Source organism: Cololabis saira, chromosome 7 (assembly GCF_033807715.1).
Source record: "Cololabis saira isolate AMF1-May2022 chromosome 7, fColSai1.1, whole genome shotgun sequence".
NCBI classification, from domain to species: Eukaryota; Metazoa; Chordata; class Actinopteri; order Beloniformes; family Belonidae; genus Cololabis; species Cololabis saira.
In genome coordinates this window covers 24,233,909-24,253,895 of record NC_084593.1, presented here as the reverse complement: position 1 = coordinate 24,253,895, position 19,987 = coordinate 24,233,909, and the positions used below count along the sequence as shown (strand labels likewise).

The 19,987-nt window shown below is 39.3% G+C and overlaps 1 protein-coding gene across 3 annotated transcripts in view; it reads left to right on the top strand.

The window, feature by feature from the left end:
- The window catches only part of LOC133446931 (A disintegrin and metalloproteinase with thrombospondin motifs 2-like), a 148,538-nt gene extending 139,432 nt beyond the window's left edge, over positions 1–9,106 (top strand). For all 3 annotated transcript variants that reach the window (XM_061725153.1, XM_061725152.1, XM_061725154.1), the window contains 6 exons: positions 712–868; positions 977–1,112; positions 1,219–1,426; positions 1,687–1,816; positions 2,770–2,856; positions 6,151–9,106. In XM_061725153.1, coding sequence (XP_061581137.1) covers positions 712–868; positions 977–1,112; positions 1,219–1,426; positions 1,687–1,816; positions 2,770–2,856; positions 6,151–8,042 — 2,610 coding nt within the window. In that variant the 3' untranslated portion in view covers positions 8,043–9,106. The remainder of the gene's footprint in view (positions 1–711; positions 869–976; positions 1,113–1,218; positions 1,427–1,686; positions 1,817–2,769; positions 2,857–6,150) is intronic.
- Positions 9,107–19,987: the final 10,881 nt, after the last annotated feature.

Genomic DNA, 19,987 nt, shown 5'->3' with positions numbered 1-19,987 from the left:
AAAATTATAACCAAATTCACACTCGTCACTTTTTGTTCGTGTATCAACTAGGGATGGGCGATATTTTACCGTTCACGATAAACAGTCAAAAAAATTCCCCACGGTAAGAATTTGTCATCTCGCGGTAAAAACGATAAATTCCTGTTGATGACGTTTTTGTGTAAAGCTGATTTATGGTTCTGCGTTAAATCAACACACAACGTACGTGAAAGAAAGAAAGAAAGAAAGAAAGAAAGAAAGAAAGAAAGAAAGAAAGAAAGAAAGAAAGAAAGAAAGAAAGAAAGAAAGAAAGAAAGAAAGAAAGAAAGAAAGAAAGAAAGAAAGAAAGAAAGAAAGAAGGATAAATTCCCGTTGATACGTGTTTGTGTAACAAACATGGCGGATCTGAGTCATTCCAGTTTTGCAGTACAGGTGTACTAATTTCATTGGTTTTTATCAATTCAATTTAATTGGTGTAGTTTAGTAGCAATTATTATTCTTTTAGAGCAGTGTTTTGGGGGCTCCAAAGACTGAATGTGGTGATAGATTTATAGTTACAAAGGTGGAGTTGAATTGGTATTTTTTTTATCGTCATTTTTATTGTTATCAGGATAAATGCCAGAAATTATCGTGATAAATGTTTTAGTCCATACCGCCCATCCCTAGTATTAACCCTGTTGTTGATAGTGATGATGTTTCTGAATGAATTCATGTCGACTTGTCTCATTGTAGGTGAAATTAAATGGCGATGAGGATGTGAATTTGTCCTACAAGTACATGATGAATATGGACAATGATTCTTTCATTCTAAGCAACGTCCTGGTAGAGGACAGCGCTTATGTGTGGGCACCAAAACGATGGTCCTACTGCTCCAGGCCTTGTGGTGGAGGTACATTGAAGCCAGGACAATACTGTCTGGGTGGCCACGTTTTTCTCATTTTCTTTCCTGCCGTTGTGTCTTTAGATTCACATCTTCTTCTATGTCTTTAATTTGTAGGGAAGCAGTACCTACGATACGGCTGCAGAAGAAAAGTTGACAGCAAGATGGTTCACAAAAGCTTTTGTAACAAGTCCAATATGAAACCGAGGGGAGACACCAGAGACTGCAACCAGAAGCCCTGCCCCCCACCCATGTACGTGTAACCTTAGGGATACCACTTTACCATATTCACACAACTTCAAGCTTTCCTACATTCAAATGGGCTTTTTTCCCCCTCTGATCATTTTCACACCTTGCAGCTGGGTGTCTGGAGAGTGGCAGAACTGCAGTAAACCCTGTGGTAAGACAGGGCTGCAGATCCGCTCCGTCAGCTGTGTCCAACCCTCGGAAGACAACACCACACGACCCATCCACAATAAACATTGCAGTGACGACCGACCCGAGTCCCGCAGACCCTGCAACCGACTTCCCTGCCCCTCTCAGTGGACAGTTGGCCCGTGGTCACAGGTACGAAGGCTAGACGTGGGACCCACCAGTGATACTGAAAACAACCAGACAGTATTTTTGCAAGAGTTTCGTCTGGTGTTCAGTGTTTCAAACATTACAGGAAGCGTCTGAGAAGCAAGTTGTGCTCTACTGATCACAGACCAAACAGCTATAATGTTAACATCCCTTACATGCCTTTGGATTGCTTTGTAGGACGTTTTTTGACCACAAGAATCTGTCTTTGTTTATACCTCTATGTGTGTTTATATCTTTTTATCTAGTGCTCAGTGACATGTGGTAACGGCAGCCAGCAGAGGCAGACTGTCTGCCACAAAAGGGACAACACCACTGGCCTGTGTCTGGAGACCAAGCCGGACACCATGAGAGTTTGTCGCATGGAACCATGTCCCAGTAAGCACTGAGAATAACCTTTCCAGCTAATTTAATGGTTAAAATGTTACAAATGCACGCAATATCAAAGCTAAAAAGCAAATATAAGTGAAAATCCCATACTTTTGTTTTTTTTAAGATTTAATACAAAAAACAAACACACCTTTTATGTGCACTATATAGACGCCTTATACCAGGGATATTCAATTGGCGGCCCGCGGGCCACATGCGGCCCGCCAGGAGCTTTTATGTGGCCCTGGTCATATTTCAAAAAAGGGGGTGTTTGTTGAAAAAAAATATATATATTTTTTATAATATTTTTATAACTGGCTACTATGGACTAAAATGGTTGTGCTCAATGCTTAATATAATATTCAAATAAGGAAATCTTGGTGGAAAGTGGTGCTTTGTCATTATGGCGTGTTTCATTAAAAGTAGTTCAATATCAACTTCATTAAGTTTGCACAATGCATGGTTTCAAAATGAACTTGCATTCAAAATAATATTTCTTTATCTGAATATTATATTTAACATTCACAATTACTAAATCTGGAGACAATTAATACATAATTCATATGTAAACTAGATATATTCAAATGTATAATACAAATGTATTATATTTACATAAGTCTTCGTCTTTGAGTGCAAAATACATTTTGAAAACCCCCACATTTTCAAATTGTGCGGCCTTCTCCATACAGTCCTTTTGCAGATGTGGCCCCCGGCCGAATCTAGTTGAATACCCCTGCCTTATACAGTGAAATACTGGCCATTTAAGGGCAAAAAGGGGGCAATGCTTAATTAGGAATAGTAAATACCCTGCTGCTGTTCAGAAAAGTGCTTTTTTTAAGTATAAACCAGTGAAAATTGACATGTTAATTTTATTTTGGCGCTTCATGCAAATAAGTTTGTCTGCTTTGATGTTCAAAAAAGCCTTCTAACACCTCCATCACTCTGGTTTTGTTTCTCTGCAGAGGGCTCATCAGACCTCAACAAGAACGGCAACATTCTGATCCAGTGGCTGTCTCGCCCAAACGCCAACTACCCAAGGATCTCCTCACGTAAAACCTCCCTCTATAGCTCCCAGCCCGGCCTCCACAGCAGCGGCCGCAGCTGCGCGTCTGTCCTCTGCCGGGCCCTGCCCATCTCTGTCCTCCTGTCTCTGCAGGGCTGGCCCCGGCTGGCCCCCTGACCCGCCTCTCCCCGATTCCTTGTGCCTGTGCCCACGCCTGTGAGCGAGTGGCAAAGCTTTCGCTTCTCTTTTGCGGGGGGACGACGTCTCTCTTTGTGTCTGAGACGGCTTTGACCGCGGGGAGGTTCTCTGGCTCCTGTGTGTGCTAGTTGGTTCTCTCTTTGCTCTGTCTCTCTCTCTCTCTCTATCTCTCCTGTGTGGAGCATTGTGTTGTAACCGCTGGCCAGTCGAAAACTCAAAAAGATCAACAAAAAAATTTGATATGAAAAGGATCCGAAGTGGCAAGGCAAACAGGTTTTCATTGGCACCTCCAGAGGTGTGTCAGTGAGCCGTTCAAGTGTGAGGAACTCCCTCTGCATTTGGCGGCCATGTTTTGCGCGAGCTTGCTGCGTGTTGTCATGGGTTACCACACCTGAGATGCCGCTGCACATTTTTTTTCTTTTTGTAGGGCATTGTCAGTGTGGGGAGAAACAGATGTGAAAATAAACAGAAAAGTATATAAATATCTAGAAATATATATATAAATATATATATATATATATAAATATATCTAAAAAAAAGAAAGCTTTATCGTGAATGTGATCTGAGGACATCTTTGCTAAAATGCTCATCTGACATCCTGGTTCCATACGGAGATGAGAACGGCGTCTCATTATGCGTTCCATTCTCAGATTGACAGGAACGCGACACAGGGACAGGAAGTGATATGAGTGAACGTTTTTTTGGGGGGGAGGGAACTGTGAGGTGAAAAATCTTGAAGAACAATAAAGAAAAAAAAACAGGGTAGTCTGACCACTTGAGGTTGCTTCCCATTTCACCTCATCATCAGCCATTCTCTCTTTGACTGTTATACAAAAGTTCAATAAATGCAGCTTATTTGTGCTTGCAGACTTTAAACAAATACATCTATAAGTATATTTGTTTTTATATATACCTATAAAATCTAAATCTATATGAGTAACAATAATATTAATAATGTTTTACCATGAATAAGCTGTAGCTTATTTGCCTAAAACCTTTGGACTGCTATTGATCGCTTAGATCCTTGACTGTTATGTGTATTTTTTTATTGATTTTACATGAATACAGATGAATATTTAATAACAAAGTGTTTTGGGGGAAAGGGGTTAGACCTATATTATGCAGGACCTGGTTAGTTAGTTGCCTCTCCAATCTCTCAGATGGATCAGGGGTTTACTGTCACTTCTTGTTTTCTTTAAGAATAGGATCACGTTTTGTCATGCACATTTGCATTCATCACATGTATGTTTGCATATATATGTGTGTATGCATGTGTGTTTGCGTGTGTGTGTCCCTGTGTATATATTATGTGTGCATGGGAAGATGTATGTCATACGTGTGAGCTTATATGGGGGAGAAAATGACAAAAAAGACCTGTCTAGTCAGTCAAAGTCTCAGTCGCTTGAGCTTGTGAGCATGAATGTGTGTATCTGTATCTGTATCTGATCTTGTGTGTGTGTGTGTGTGTGTGTGTGTGTGTGTGTGTGTGTGTGTGTGTGTGTGTGTGTGTGTGTGTGTGTGTGTGTGTGTGTGCGTGTGCGTGTGCGTGTGTGGGTGTGTTAGTGTTTCACCATTCTGGCTTTTACACACTGCGTTCAGATACAGAAATACCTCATAGACTTTGATTTGAGAGCGTCCGATGATCTCACTTTCTTTTGATGAACATTAAACCACGTGAACAATGCCTTATCTTGGATTGAATGTAATGGCATTTATCTGTGAAAGAGATGGCTTTATTCGTTCAAAGTTTCACTCGGAATAGAGGCAGCTTCAAACCAACTAAACAAACTCACACCCGCCAACCATCAAACCTACCAAGGTGATGTTGGGCCAATGTCCGACTACTGGGAAAGGGTTTTCAAAGGGCCTAGGGGTATTGACACATATGGCATTTGAAAAAGAAAAAGGAAAAATGAAAAAAAAGGAAAAAAAGAACACTTCAGACTTGTCATTGTATTGTGATCACATATTTCTGTTGTGACTATGTAGCGAGCTATCCAAGGTTTCCTTCTGCTGGAGTTGGACTGTGTGAAACCAAGCCAGACCTAGCAGTGCGATACTGTATATAACATTGGTGTTGACTGTATTTAATAATGTTCATGACTGTTATCTTCTTCTATAATATTCTATACTATGGGTAACTGTTTTGTGGCTTCACTGGCTTGCTGCGTGGGGCTGGTTAACGTTTGGCTAACGTTGAAGAAACATTCTGATGGACTACGTGCACTGCGTCTATATGCACTTTGATTTATCAGGGAAATTTTATTAATGTTTTGTAAATGTTTCATATGACACTTAATGTGCCATTCCAGTTTTTACATCATCATGGAAGTTATGTATTTTATTTAAAAAGCAAATATCATTTATGTACTTCATGTCTTCTTTTTTTTTCAATCGATAAAACAGATTGACTGGTTGATTTCCAAGTAATCAAGTGTTTTACCAAAGTGACTGTGAACTTGTAACTTTCGATACAGTTGAATTATTTTTCTTAAGAAAAAAATATATCTATATATTGAGCAGGAGGAAGGGCGTACATCTCATTGTTTCAGTTCCTGTCATTCTCAACAGCAAAGTTGTATCAATAAAAATGTTTTAAAAAGTGTGATCTCTCTCTCTCACCAGGAATGTTGTCTGGGTAGAAAATAGACAAAAAAATGTCAGACGTTGCTGTGGGAATGCATTTATTTTTTTTACTGCAATACAACAACACTCCTATGTGTCAAGTGATGGAGTGCCAGGAACTGGGAGATAAATGGTTTATATAAATATTTAATCTTCAAATATGATAACAACACAAGACTGGCAAGCCTTCTTTTCCATTTCAGTTGCTCTGGACTGACCTTATGACTGCTCTTGGGTTTTTCTCTTCATCCTTCCTGCATCCTCTGCTAATCGTCTGGCTTTACTACTTGGCACAGTGTGGATGCAATACACACACATACACACACACACACACACACACACACACACACACACACACTCTCTCATACGCACACTAACATGCACACAGAGACCAATGCTAATATAACCATAATATATTACTGTGAACATTATTTAATTTTCAGAAATCATCAATCACATATTGCTTCTTAGACTCTTAACTGCTCCAAATCACAGCTCTCTGTTCTCTTCTTCACAGGCCTGCGTTGTCATAGAGACCGCTCCGTGTTCTGTCGTATGGAGGTGCTGAAGCGCTACTGCTCCCTACCGGACTATTGGCGTATATGCTGCAAAACCTGCAGCGACGTCAATGGCACGGACCCTGTTCCCAGAGCTACCACCAGATCCACCTTCATCACCTCCACCTGGTCCAGAGACACAACTCTTCCGTTCACCAACATGCTGAGCTCCAGCTTTAGCACCTCTCAACCCAGTCAACCTGTCATCACAACCATTTCATCTTCTACGATGTATTCCTGGTCTACCTCTCATCCATCTAACGATGCAACTCTTCACTCCCCCCCAACTCCACTGAGTACTGCGGAAATGATGCCCACTCATCCACCAGCTGCAGCCACCACTCCTCTCCTCTCTACCGCGTTTCCTGTAGGTATCAACACAGCGTTCCCAACCTTTCCCATAGACGCTGCACACCTTACAGCAACACCCAGTTTGGTGATGACAAACCCAACAGACATCCTGCTAAGATCCAAGTCTGACAAGAAAATCCAGCCAAAACCCAAGAAAAAGGTCATTCCAAAGGTCATCCCATCAAAGATCAATCAGAAAAACAAGACAACACACAAAAGTGGCCCAAAAGAACCTGTTCCATCAAAGATCAACCCCAAGAAGAAAAATACTCCTCCAAAGAGTGGCACTCCCAAAAAGACCACTCCAGCAAACGCAAGTCCCAAAAAGACTATTCCATCAAACACGGCTGGGAAAAAGGCTACCTCAGCAAAATCCTCTTCAAACAAGACGTCGTTGAATACTCCTGTGAAAAAGACTGCTCCGGTAAAGCCCACTTCGGAGAAAAAGAACAAACCCTCTCCGTCAAAGCAGGTTCCAACAAAGACCAATCCCAAAAAGAGTGTTGTCCCAAAAAAAGAAGCCACAAAACAAATTCAGACTAAGAAAACCCTCCAAAAACCTCCAAAACCAGCCCCCAAAGGCGGGTTAAACTCAAAGGCCAAGGTTAATCAGAATAAAGTCAAGGAGAAAAAGACTAATCCCAAACAGACTACAGCCTCTTACATAACCCCTCCCTCACCGTCTGAAAGCAAAGAATCATTTCAAAGGGAATTTTCTTCTACTATTCCCTCTAGTGCCATTGTACATGGTACAATAGCGAGTTTGCCCTTCCCTGAGTCGAGAATCAATGTCACATACATAAACAATGATATTACGGATGCATCTCTGCTCCCGCACAGTGACAGTGTAGCTGCTGAGGCCACGACGCCCGACACCTTTGTTGATTTCACAACACCTGCTGAAAGCATCAATATTGAAGTTCTCACATATCCAGCTGAAACAATGCCGTATAGTGATGGAACGATGACAAGTAGCGGCGATGCTATGGAGACCAGCGGGACCTTTCCAAGTGGCGATGACAGCAAGGAGTCGTCTATCATCTTAGATGACGTGGGTGGTACCATCGTGCTGGAAGATAACCTCTCCATGGTGATTCCAACTGCACATGGAGAGGGCATGATCGAGCTCGCTTCTTCACCCTGGGAGAGCGTGTATGAGTACATCCCTGTTAGCGACCCCACTCCCAGAACAACATCGGACCCCGGTACCAATTCACCTCTCAACACCATCGCTTCCACGAAAGAAGTACCACCAACCGTGGCTACCACCGTCGCCTCTACTACAAAGCCTCAGCAAATAGCTGCAGAGAACAGTGAGAACTCCCTTGATATGTTTTACAACAGGGTCATCAACGTGGACAGTGATATCTCTCAGAACAACCTGATCCCGAAGCGGCGGGTTAATCTCAGAGAAAGAACCAGGAACAAACGTATACAGGAGCTTCTAGAGGAGAAGCGAAACTTTCTCCTCAGGATGAAGAGAGGCCACGCTGCACAATAGAACAAGCCTTCTCATTTCTCTTATAGAGAGGAACACCTTTCAACTGCCACAATGCTTTATGTTAAACCTTTTCCAATCAAAATATGAAAAAGAATAAATAAACCTTTCTCATATGATCAGGACAGCTGCTGGGAGAGAGTATCTTGGTGGAATTTCTGATTGAAGAAAAGCTTTTTAGCATTGATGCTGCCTGATGCAGATTTGGTTCAAGTTGCAATTTAAACACAGTTATGAACAGTTCTTCCCTTTTGACCCACCTTTTACAGATCCAACCGATTGCCCTTCGATTTCACTTTTTAAATGCTGTTGTGTGAGGATATAGGGATGTAGATAAGATGTAAATTAGTTTTAAAGTTGCATTCCGCTGATCCTCAGAGCCAAAACATGAATCTAATTGTCTCTCTAATATTTTATTGTAGCCGAGGACTGCAGCTCCCCACTCAGATATGAAAATACCTCTCAGATCTATAATAACAACTATAATATTACAGTTGTTATCTTTTTAAGTGACCAGTACTCTGAGTACCCCTCACATTCTGTATATTTGAGGAAAATGTCAGTTATTTACAAAGTTTGAGCTCCGTTCTGATTTCATTAGATTACAAATGTTTACATTGGTTGGATTGTGTTGTTATTTCCAAAGAAAGAAATATCCCCAGAATTTTGTAATTTCTCAGGAATTTATAGTGTGAAATGAGGGACATTGCCAAACACCTGGTGCTTACATAATCTATTATAACTTTGTTAAACTATGTGGAAATTAAAACTTTTGAGAGGGAACAAATGTCTTTGATGCCCAGACAAGTATGGTGCTTTTTTTTTTGTCAGTGTTGCTAAAAGCAATGTCCCTCATGCATTCATTTATGCAGGGAAACTACAATAAATAAATAAACAAGCCTTTTCATACTGTTCATACTAAAGCTTTGAGGGCCAGTTTACCTACTTCTCTAGAAGTTGCATTGTTTGTACATCTCTAACTTGCTGCAAAGCCATCTATCTTTCTGTACAATACATGTACATATGAAATAGAACTTAATGTTTAATATTTATTAAAGTATAAGTACCTGTGGTATTTTGCAATTGATGAGCGTTGTGTGAGTTCTTGTCAAAAACACTGTAACGCCCACCTTCTTCAGTGTAATGCAAAGTTGTGAAGTCTGTTGAAGAGCACAAGACCGCATCAGGTCCTGCTGCAGCCATCATCTCAAAATATCAACAGCCCTCTGCAAGCTTTTCTACAATTTACCATTGACTTATAGTTGTAAAGCTATGACAGATAAGGCCGATAGGGGGCGACAGAGTACAGAACTCTGTTCACCGTGATCACGTTTGCGCTCCCGTAGCGTTCACATCGCTCCTGCCTTTAGTGATGGTGAAATCAGGACAAAGGTTCGTGTAATCATTTCACTTTATTGTTAAATCTTTAAAGGCAATCCTTTTTTGACAAACCACATCAACATTCAAAATTTCTGGTTAAAATGGCTGCCTAGCCAGGATTTCACAGCTCTGTTTAGGAAGGGTTTGGCTTATGTTTTCATTAGGACTTCTTGCTTCTGAAGGCTTGAAAGAAAAATGCTGAAGTTGCTCTGCCTAAAAGCATATTGCAAGTAAATATTTTAGATTCATTTACATTAAGCAAAGTAATTCTGTTCTGTTTGTAGGGCTAAACTTTGGCTATTAAATTCAGTATCAGTTGCAGTTCCAAATGGGACTGTCACTCCCTGACAAAAACACCTTGCAATCTCACCAAACTACTCACAAATGTTCAAGATGTTGAGCTGGTCCCCACATTCCCAGATGCAAGTGTGAGCATCTGCAGAGTCCCTCAGAACAAGCTTGAGTCATCAAAGTCTGACATCCTCACCAACATGATCTGAAGGAGTTTTGAGGGAGTTTTTCTTGCCACTGTTTGGCTTAAGGCTTTTCTCCCACTAGGGGAGTTTTTACCTGCCATTGTTTATGTAATAATTGCTCGGGGGTCATGTTTTGGGTTCCTGGAAAGCATCTAGAGACAACTTTTGTTGTATTAGAGACGCTATACAAATAAAATTGAATTGAATTGAATTGAACGTTCTGCTGCCAGCATCCATTGCTGAACACCACAGGACACCTACCTTCTAGCCAGTGACTAAGTGTGTATTTGCGGGTGCACATAAAGCTGAACATTTCAAAGCTAAGCTTTAGGGAAGAGAATCACAAAAAGAAAAGTTTTAAGTTCACTAATAAATACCACACATAACTTTAACAGCATCAGCCCCTCAATAAAGCATGGTGGTGGCCGCATCATGCTGAGGCTATTGTTAACCACTAGCAGGCTTATTGATCACAAGGGACTGATGATAAAGGTTGAATGTACATCAACCCTGAGCCAACATGATGTTATGTGTCTGTCCTGCAAGAAGACAGACATTCAGGAAGTGAAATGTATTATTCTTGGACAGCTGTATTCAAACTGAAACCAGATTCCGCTGTTTTTAATTGTTTCTTAAGCTATGAATTATTAGCTTTGTATTGACAGCAATGATACTGCTGCAGTAACTGAAGTGCCTTTACACAACCCCACTTCCAATGAAGCTGGGCTTCTGTGTAAAAGTCAAATTTAGAAAAAATAAACAAATAACAGCAGGGATCTGCAATTCTCATAAACTCATATTTTATTTACAACAAAGCACAGAAAACTTCAAACATTGAAATAGAGACATTCTACCATTTCATTTTCAGTATTTGTTCATTTTTAATTTGTTTGCAGCAACAAAAAAAACAAAAAATAAACATTTTGAGAACCATCCATTCATCCTTTTTCTTGGAAACATGCAACTTATTAAAATAAACTGCTACAGCTCAGTGACATGATTGGGTATTTAAAAGAGAGTATTTTCAAGAGGTACAGTTTCTCAGAAGTAAGGATATTGAAATACCTTTTTAAGGGAAACAAAAATGTAATACATTTTCCATTTTATATCTTCTATCCAGTATATATTGGATGCTTGGAACTGATGGGTCCACAACAGGAGAGTCTGTTATTATTTAGCTCCTGGTTATTGATTTTCATCACTCGGTTTCCAGGAACTTCTTAGAAATGGATGTAGTTGTCCCCTCGAGGGCAGAAAAAATTGTTCCCTTGAAAGACGGCTCAGTTCCAAGACCAAGTTGTTTTGAAATGCTTGGGAAAATAAATTGCTGGGGGAGGGGCAAACAAAAGCAGCATTTGTAATGTAGTATCATCATTCTGTACATATTTATTTGTAAAGACTTTAATTATTTTATAAATCAGTCACAGTTAAGTTCATAATCCCGGTTTAATTAAAGGATTTTTAGATCAAATGCCTTTGAAAAGTTTCTGACCCTTTAAGATTTTTTTCTTTTAAATTAACATCTGTTAATAGATTACTTTTTCAATCAAAGTACACAAAGCCATTCAAATATGAGATTTTACACAGTTGTAATATATAAATTAAAACCTTTGCTTCTGACACGTGCAAATCAAAGAAAAAAACATGGTCCCTATGAATGATATCCATCCTCCGGAGAATGGTAGATGTTACAGAAGGACAGCCGTCAGCTTAGCACTTCACTAATTAGGCCTTTATGGTAGAGCCGTCAGACAGAAGCCGTTCCTCACCAGAAGGCACATGACAGCCTGCTGGGAACTTGGTACTTGAATGACTTTAAAACCATGAGAAGCAAAATCCTCTGATCTGATACAACAAATAAACTATTTTCTTTTTTTCCAGCCGTCAATAGAACATCTGTCATCCATCAGACACTGAGCATCACCTCATTAACACCATGGCCACAGAGTCAAACATTATGGGTTTTTTCTTTGCAGCAGGACTTTGGAGGTGATGAGTGTGAAAGTATATCCTGTAGAGTAGCTCAGTCCTGAGTGAAAAACGTTTATGAGTTGCATAGGCTCTTGTGTTAGGGTAAACATTTTTAACATTTCGCTGATCTCACAACCCAAAGAAGAAACAGCAATAGTTTGAGAGACTTCAGCCTCGACCGTGTGGTGAAACTTAGAGCTGCAGTGCACTGCTGATTCTCCCATCCAGCCTCACTGAGAGTAATTGAGCTTTTAAGAAACTACCTCTGGATCCCGCTGGATTGAGAGACAACCAGTCAGAGAAACAAACATGTGGCAAAGGCAGAGAAATAACAGGACAACAATGATGTAAAGTATGGGAATGCCAGTGAATGACTCGTTCTGTCATGAAGTCAAAATGATAAAAATAGGATTTACATCTAAACTTCTTTTTAGATGTGTATTATTCCAGTAAGATTGGCTTTATATATATATATATATATATATATATATATATATATATATATATATATATATATATATATATATATATATATATATATATATATATATATATATATATATATATAGTAAAGTAATGAATCTTTGTTGGAAAAGTCTTATTTTAAAAAGGGCCTGGCACATTTCACATGTACTGGGTCTACAAGGCAAGAACTGTGTCGAATTATGTATTAATGCTTACACCTTATAATCTATTGTAATCCAGTTGCCCTTTAACTGATATCGGATCGTGACACTACCAGTGTCCTGTTTGTTGAAGAATGAAAACCTTCATAGATGAATACGTGTGGAATGGTTGTACTGGATCACAAATGCTCGTGCTGCTTGTCCTTCCCACTCTAATTGAATCTTGCCCAATCATCTCAAAACAACATGCTCTTGGAACTGAACAGCTCTTCAAGGAAACGCACTCTTCTACTCCCCAGGGGAAAGCTCTGTTTCTTGGAATATATTGGACAGCTAGTGACCTAGTGTTAGAAATCAATAACCAGGCTCAACAATCAAAGCCCTTCCATTTGTCAAACCTTCAGTTCATTGTGTCCAGGTCTTTATACCAACAAAGGAGTACGTGAAAGCTTTTGTCGGGCATAAAGATACAGAAAGCACCTTTCTTTTTGAGTGCATAAGAGCATGAGAACAAGATGTTGAAGACGGAGAGGAAAAGATGACATAAGGAAGACTGAATAATAATGTTTAACACACTTTTTATGGTTGTTTCTTGAACTACAAAAAAAAAAACTTTTGGATATAGTATTTTTGTGTAGTAATTGTGTAACAATAACACTGGTTACCATAATGTTATCAAGACAGTCTGTTAAAAAAAACATCTGCACTCTCTTGAATACCGTATTGATGATGTAAGATGGAAAAAAGTGTGATTCTTTTTACTGGACGAGTCTCAAGGCCTTCATTTTATTAAGGTGCTTCATTGCATTTGGTTACTAAAACAGTACAATATTAAACACAATGTTTGTCTACAGTTACGTAAAGGTCAACTGGCCTCTTTTAATCCTACATTTTTTGGGTGTTAAAGAACATTTTACAAACCAGTTTTATAACAACAACATATAAAGTTTTAATTCATTGAAGTTTTTAAGTGTTTGTTTATATATCCACTTATTTTAAGGTCCTCCCTTAACATTTCACTTATTTGGAGGTCTGAACCTCGATGATTCATTCCAGAAACGTTGACTCCTTCATTTTTCAGACGTTCTGACCTAGATTTGTTCCTGGATTATTGCCCTGATTGCATCGGCCAAGATTTAGCTGTCAGACAGATCGCTGCACAGTTACGTCCAGAATACTCTATACAGAGAAGTTCATGGGTCCACTTGGGGACCATGCAAGGTCCCCCGAGTCCTCAGGCTTCTAGACAACCCCAGAACATGAGCCCTTGCCCACCATGCTTGACATCAGGCTATGTGTTTGCTGTTTCGTTTTTTTATCACACATGGTGCTGTGCATTAGGAAAAACAGCTAACATTTAGTCATATCTATCCATCAGACATTTTTGCTGAAGTCTTGTGATTGTTTTTTTTTTTCAATTCTTGGCAAGCCTGCTGTCCTGTCCTGTTCCTGTCAGGCCTTCCAAACAAATCACTCTTGTTCACTCTTCTTCTACATGTGCTGTCATGGCTTTCAATGTTTAACACTCATTGGAGCCTTCAGGGTCTGAAAGGTGTCCCCCCCCAACCCCCCTTTTACCATTCTTTTGTTGTTTCCTTTCTTCGGCCCCACTCCTAACAATACAATAATGTTTTGTACTTGTAAAACCAGCTTTCTCGTTGTAGGGTGTTGAACTGTTAAGTATTGCTTTTATAAATCTTTCATAACTGATGTGCAGCAACACCAGTTTCACTAAGACAAGTGCTTATGTCTTTCTCTCTTAGCGTTTCGTTAGCCTGAAGTCTCTGCACCGGGAATACAAAATTAGCAACATCTGGTTGCAAATGACCTGCTTAAATCCTATACACACTGTAATAAAGTACTTGTTATTGCTCACATGGCAATTCTTTCTTTCTTTCTTTCTTTCTTTCTTTCTTTCTTTCTTTCTTTCTTTCTTTCTTTCTTTCTTTCTTTCTTTCTTTCTTTCTTTCTTTCTTTCTTTCTTTCTTTCTTTCTTTCTTTCTTTCTTTCTTTCTTTCTTCTGACAAAAGGAGGGCCTTTTTGCCCCCCTAAACTTGCCCTATTCTGATTGGTCCATATTTGATAGTTCCCCAAAAGGCACCAAATTTGGCATGCAAGCCAGGCCTGGCGATAAATTTGATATTTCGTGGTTTGGAGGCGTGGCAAAATTGCTCAACAGCGCCCCCTAGAATACTTTTCTCTGCCATAACTTTTGAATGGTTTGACATAAAGAGTCGAGGGTGGTGTCATCGGACTCTGTATTAATTCCTTGACCATAATTGGTGCAAATTAGCCCCGCCCCTTCTTCTGATTGGTTGTCCCTATTTTCTGACTATAACTTTTGAATGGTTTGACATAGAGAGTTGTGGGTGGTGTCCTCAGACTCTGTATTGAGTCCTTGACCTTCCTTGGCCTGAATTAGTCCCGTCCCTTCTTCTGATTGGTTGTCCCTTTTTTTCTGCTATAACTTTTGAATGGTTTGACATAGGAAGTCGTGGGTGGTGTCATCGGACATGGTTTTAAGTACTTGACCTTCATTGGCATGAATTAGCCCCGTCCCTTCTTCTGATTGGTCGATATCTGATAGTTCCTACTTTCTACCATAACTTTTGAATGGTTTGGTATAGAGAGTCGTGGCTGGTGTCATCCGCTAAATGTCCAGGCCTGAAGACATCTACATGCAAGTCATACAAGTGCTTCCACTGCAGCATGCCTGAACGTGCACAAGGGTGCGAGGGCCCGTTCATCGCTGCTTGCAGCTTTAATTATATGTTGTTCCCCTAAAGTTGTAGTATTGTTAGTATTTACACAAAAACACAGGGTTTATTTCAATTCAGCTGTTCAAGATTAACTTACTAAGAGTCCATCTTTCTCCAGAGCACACATCACATATTTGTTACCTCTAGGTCAAAGTTAAGTTGACTTCCATCAGCAGTCACTCTTGATTATGAAGCCGACTTATGAAAGTGCTATTTTTCTGTAAAAAATAGATATAAAAGTACCGGCAGAATGCCATGAGAACAATTCTGTGTTTGCTATTCTGTCACTCCTGCCAGAACGGCCCCCTGTCTGATGTTGTGCTTGTTGTGTGTCATTAGCAGAATGTCTGTCGATGAAAGCAGTCAGTGTGCTGCTCGAGAGTCTGGCCGCTATCTGAAACGAGCCACATGCTTGTGTTTACCTGTGTGTGTGGATAACTGTGGGTACATATGTGTGTATATGTCTGTGTTTTCCTCAAATACACTTACACACACACACACACACACACACACACACACACACACACACACACACACACACACACACACACACACACACACACACACACACACACACACACACACACACACACAGAGGGACAGATTGTTGTCTGGTGAGATTGAAGCAGCATTTATTTACTAATCTAAACCTACCAATGATACCTGCAATACTTTAAAGAAAGTTTTCAAAGGTTCTCTTGACAATGTTGTTAAAGTGGAAATATGCATAGTTCATTTCTAATATTATTGAAAAGTCCCCAGTATGTCTGCTAAACTGTTTAAACAAATCCTCATAATAATATGCAAACATGCAAAAGCTGCAGGCAAGACACGAAGCACGAGATAGCGAAAGGGCTCCAGCTTCTATTTGTATTCTGTTTGTTGTCTGACCCGACCAGTCTAGCTGGACTTTGCTACGGTTACATATGAGAGGCAGAACTCATGGGCCTGTTCTTTGAGTGGTTTATGATTTAATACCAACTTATTTATTAATCTACATGCACTCACACATTAGCAGTGTTGCCTAAACTTCCAAATCAAACTCGTGACCAACTTTTGAAATTCTCAGAAATAAATAATGTGGCATGAAGCATGTTTCCATCAATTGGAGTGATAGAAATGAAATCAAATAAAACAATGTCTCATTAGAAGGTGAATTGAGTTATGAATAACAGAAATACAGTAGTGCTTACTAAATACAAATACCTTGGGGAAGATTATACATGAGGATGTACTGTACTGTACTGTACATCCTCTGTATGCACTGTACTGCGTATGCACAGTACAGGGTACTGTGTACACTGTACTGTGAATGCTCTCTTGCGTGATGAGTTTTTTGGTCCATGTGTCTTCTCTGGAGACAAAAACATGTCATGAGTCTTGTCACAACAGTCTCAACAGTCTAACTATGCTGCTGAATTCTTTATCAAATATGAAAACATTACTCAAAGCATTTATATGTTTATTTGCTTTTTTTTCTCCGTCTGTAAATGTGCAATGAAAGCACAACACAGCTCAGGGTTTTGGAAAAACTTCTGTAACCTGTGTATCTGCTGATCTCATGTCAGCTGTCCATAGTAACACGATGCACGTGGCTCCAATCCTCCAAGAAAATAAGAAGCCAATTCAGCAGCTTATGTAGCCAAGATTGTATGAACAGCATCCGCTCAAGTGGGCTGGTTGCTAAGGCACCAGGGATGTTAACCGTGTCATGGTGATTTCAAACCGTCCCAGCAGTTGTATTAATATGTTGGTGACTTCTCGTTTCCACAACTCGTTTCCCACATCTTGCCTGTCCGATAGCAGCAGAGGTTTACCCTCGGCCAGATCAGACGTTGCTTAGGAAGGATAAAACTTCCACGGGCTTCTAATTACTTCTAATTTTGTCCCACATCCTTCATCCAATCATGTCATGTATGTAAGTTAGTACTGAATTCTATACTTTTAAGTGTACAAACAATAAAAAAAAATGGTAACAATAATCTGATAGCCTTAAAATCCTTAAAATTAAGCAAATACAACTTTAAATGAACAATATATAAATATATATATATATATATATATATATATATATATATATATATATATATATATATATATATATATATATATATATATATATATATACATACATGATAATTCACATGATACATGATATATATATGAATATATATGTATATGAACTGATCTGATATAACATCTAAATTCCAGGAATATTAGTTGTAAAAAAGTTGGCTGCTGAGATCAAAGTTAAAAGTTACCCGAGGCGCCAAGAAACTTGCAAACTGCACACTCACTGGGTCTCAGGCTTTCATTCACAACATGACTCACAACATGGGTCATCACGTGGCATAGCAATGTCTGCTTTATTTTAAATGGCTAAAGGTTATGCTTTTCCTCACTTATAAAGGTTAAAATGTACTTAATCAGTCATATACTTGCCTTGAATAGACCTCGCTGCCATTTTAAGAATTGCGTAACTAAGCAAAAAAGAAGAGTTTTGAAAAAGCTGGCATACCAATGCTTTTTCAGAACAACTTTCCTTTCATAAAAACAGAATTTGCTCATGCAGATTGGTTCTCTTACCACAGAGCAACAATCTGCAGAGTTTTCTTCCTGTTAGTAAAGGGTTTCTTTCCTTTCCACAGTCACCTGGTGCTTGCTCAGGGCAGGGGATTGTATCGAAGAAAGGTTTTGATGCAAGTTGTTGGTTCTCTTATCTGAGCAATTATCATTAGTGTTTTAATTGACTCTATTGTGATAATTTGGAGTTTAATTCTGCTTTTGAAGTGTCTTTAAAGCTGAATTGAATTGAATTGAATTGAATTGAATTGAATTGAATTGAATTGAATTGAATTGAATTGAATTAAATTAAATTAAATTAAATTAAATTAAATTAAATTAAATTAAATTAAATTAAATTAAATTAAATTAAATTAAATTGAATTGAATTGAATTGAATGTTCGACTGCTGTGTTCCTCTGTTAAAATACTCTTGTTTTAGAAGATTTCATGTAGACAAATGCTCTTTAAGTGTCTGTGGATTAAGGCAAGTCAGTGGGTTTCCCAATTCCAATAGGTTTGTGCGTGTTACATTGTAGCCTACAGGATGGGATTCAATAAATAATTTATGTAAATGACCTGTGATTCCTACTGCTAGGATTTGATTCTTTCAGGTTTGGGGATCAGGGATTCATGTCCCCCCACAAATGCAGGATTTACAAGTGAAAACCAACACACATTTTCTGAGACTTTTTCACAGTTGCCTATATTTGAAAATTAGTCTTTAGTATGTAAAGACCTAGTTTGTTGGATTTCTCTGTCGTGCCTGGATCACGTTGTAAAGTCCACTTTTATGTGAATGTTGATATGTACGCGCCAATGAGCGATTCAGATTTGCAGGGTCCTGCGATATCTCACACCCAGGCCAGAGTACAGTTATCCATCTTCCTCAATTTTACCTCCACCTAAATTAACATCTTGCTGGGTTAGCTCAAAGAAGAAACAGCACATTTAAAGGATCTCCAGCTTTCCTGCACGAGGGGCAATATGGACATCCCCACCGGCATTACCAAGGATATTATGTGTTCTGGGCTGAAACTTAAGAGCCACGTTCTGACGACATGTGAGACCTAGATTTACTTACAATATGATTAACTCTAATTTCATAAACATCACAACAGAAGCTATTTGTCAAATCTGCAAAAAGAGAATCCCAGATTTCCTGCTTCTGCTCAGAGATCATGTCTGATCATATCAAATTATACCATTCTCCACAAACCCATGACTTCATTCTCAGAAGCCTGAAAATCCTTCTGATCTGTGCCTTTTCAAAAAATGAGTCACATGCCTTCTAGAAGAATATGCCAAGTGTTATGTGAACAATAATGTCATGCCCATGACGGCTACAGAAACAAGCCACTGAATGAAGTGGAGATCTCGTCCACGATCAGTAGAAATGTAATATGAGTAAATGGATTAAAAAAACATTGTTTCTATTGCATCACATGCTATTCAGATTACAAAATAGTAATTTTACTTATGAAACTCTCTTAATATGAGCATTCATTTCTGCAAAATATTCATAAACAAAACTCAGTAGCAAAAAATTATAAAGATCAACGAATCCATAGTGGGTCTTATTATTAGTATATGGATTATTTACTGTGTCCTTTTTAAGTTAAAAAAAAGGCCCACAAGAAATAGAAAACATGTAGGACATACTAAAGACCCCCTCTCTGCTTTCATAGGATTTAAGCAGGTAAGTTTCAACTATCGACTCTTAAAGGGGACATATTATGAAACATTATGACAAGTTTTTTCTTGTTTTAACATATATACAGTGGTCTCCCCTCACCCTGCCAGCACAGGGGAGACAAAATACCATGAATTTCTGCAAGCTCTCTGACCCCCGCCTTACAGAATCCCCCAGTGTCACGTGATTTTTTTTGAGCCGATGAGAATCTGCGCCTAGGGTGACAACGATTTTTTTTGAGCCGATGAGAATCTGCGCCTAGGGTGACGTCACCCGAGGCGCAGAGGTTCGGCTTCCGCTACTGAAACCACGCCCACAACCAGCTCTCTGTCGGCTCGAGCGTCCGCCATTGTTCAGCAGCGGTGGCTGTTGTAACAGCGAGGGAGAGTAGAAATGAGATTTTGCATCGACATTTACCCTCATAAAAGGATCAGTTCCCACAGCACGGACCCGGTAACTGCACACGAGTCAGCGGTATGTT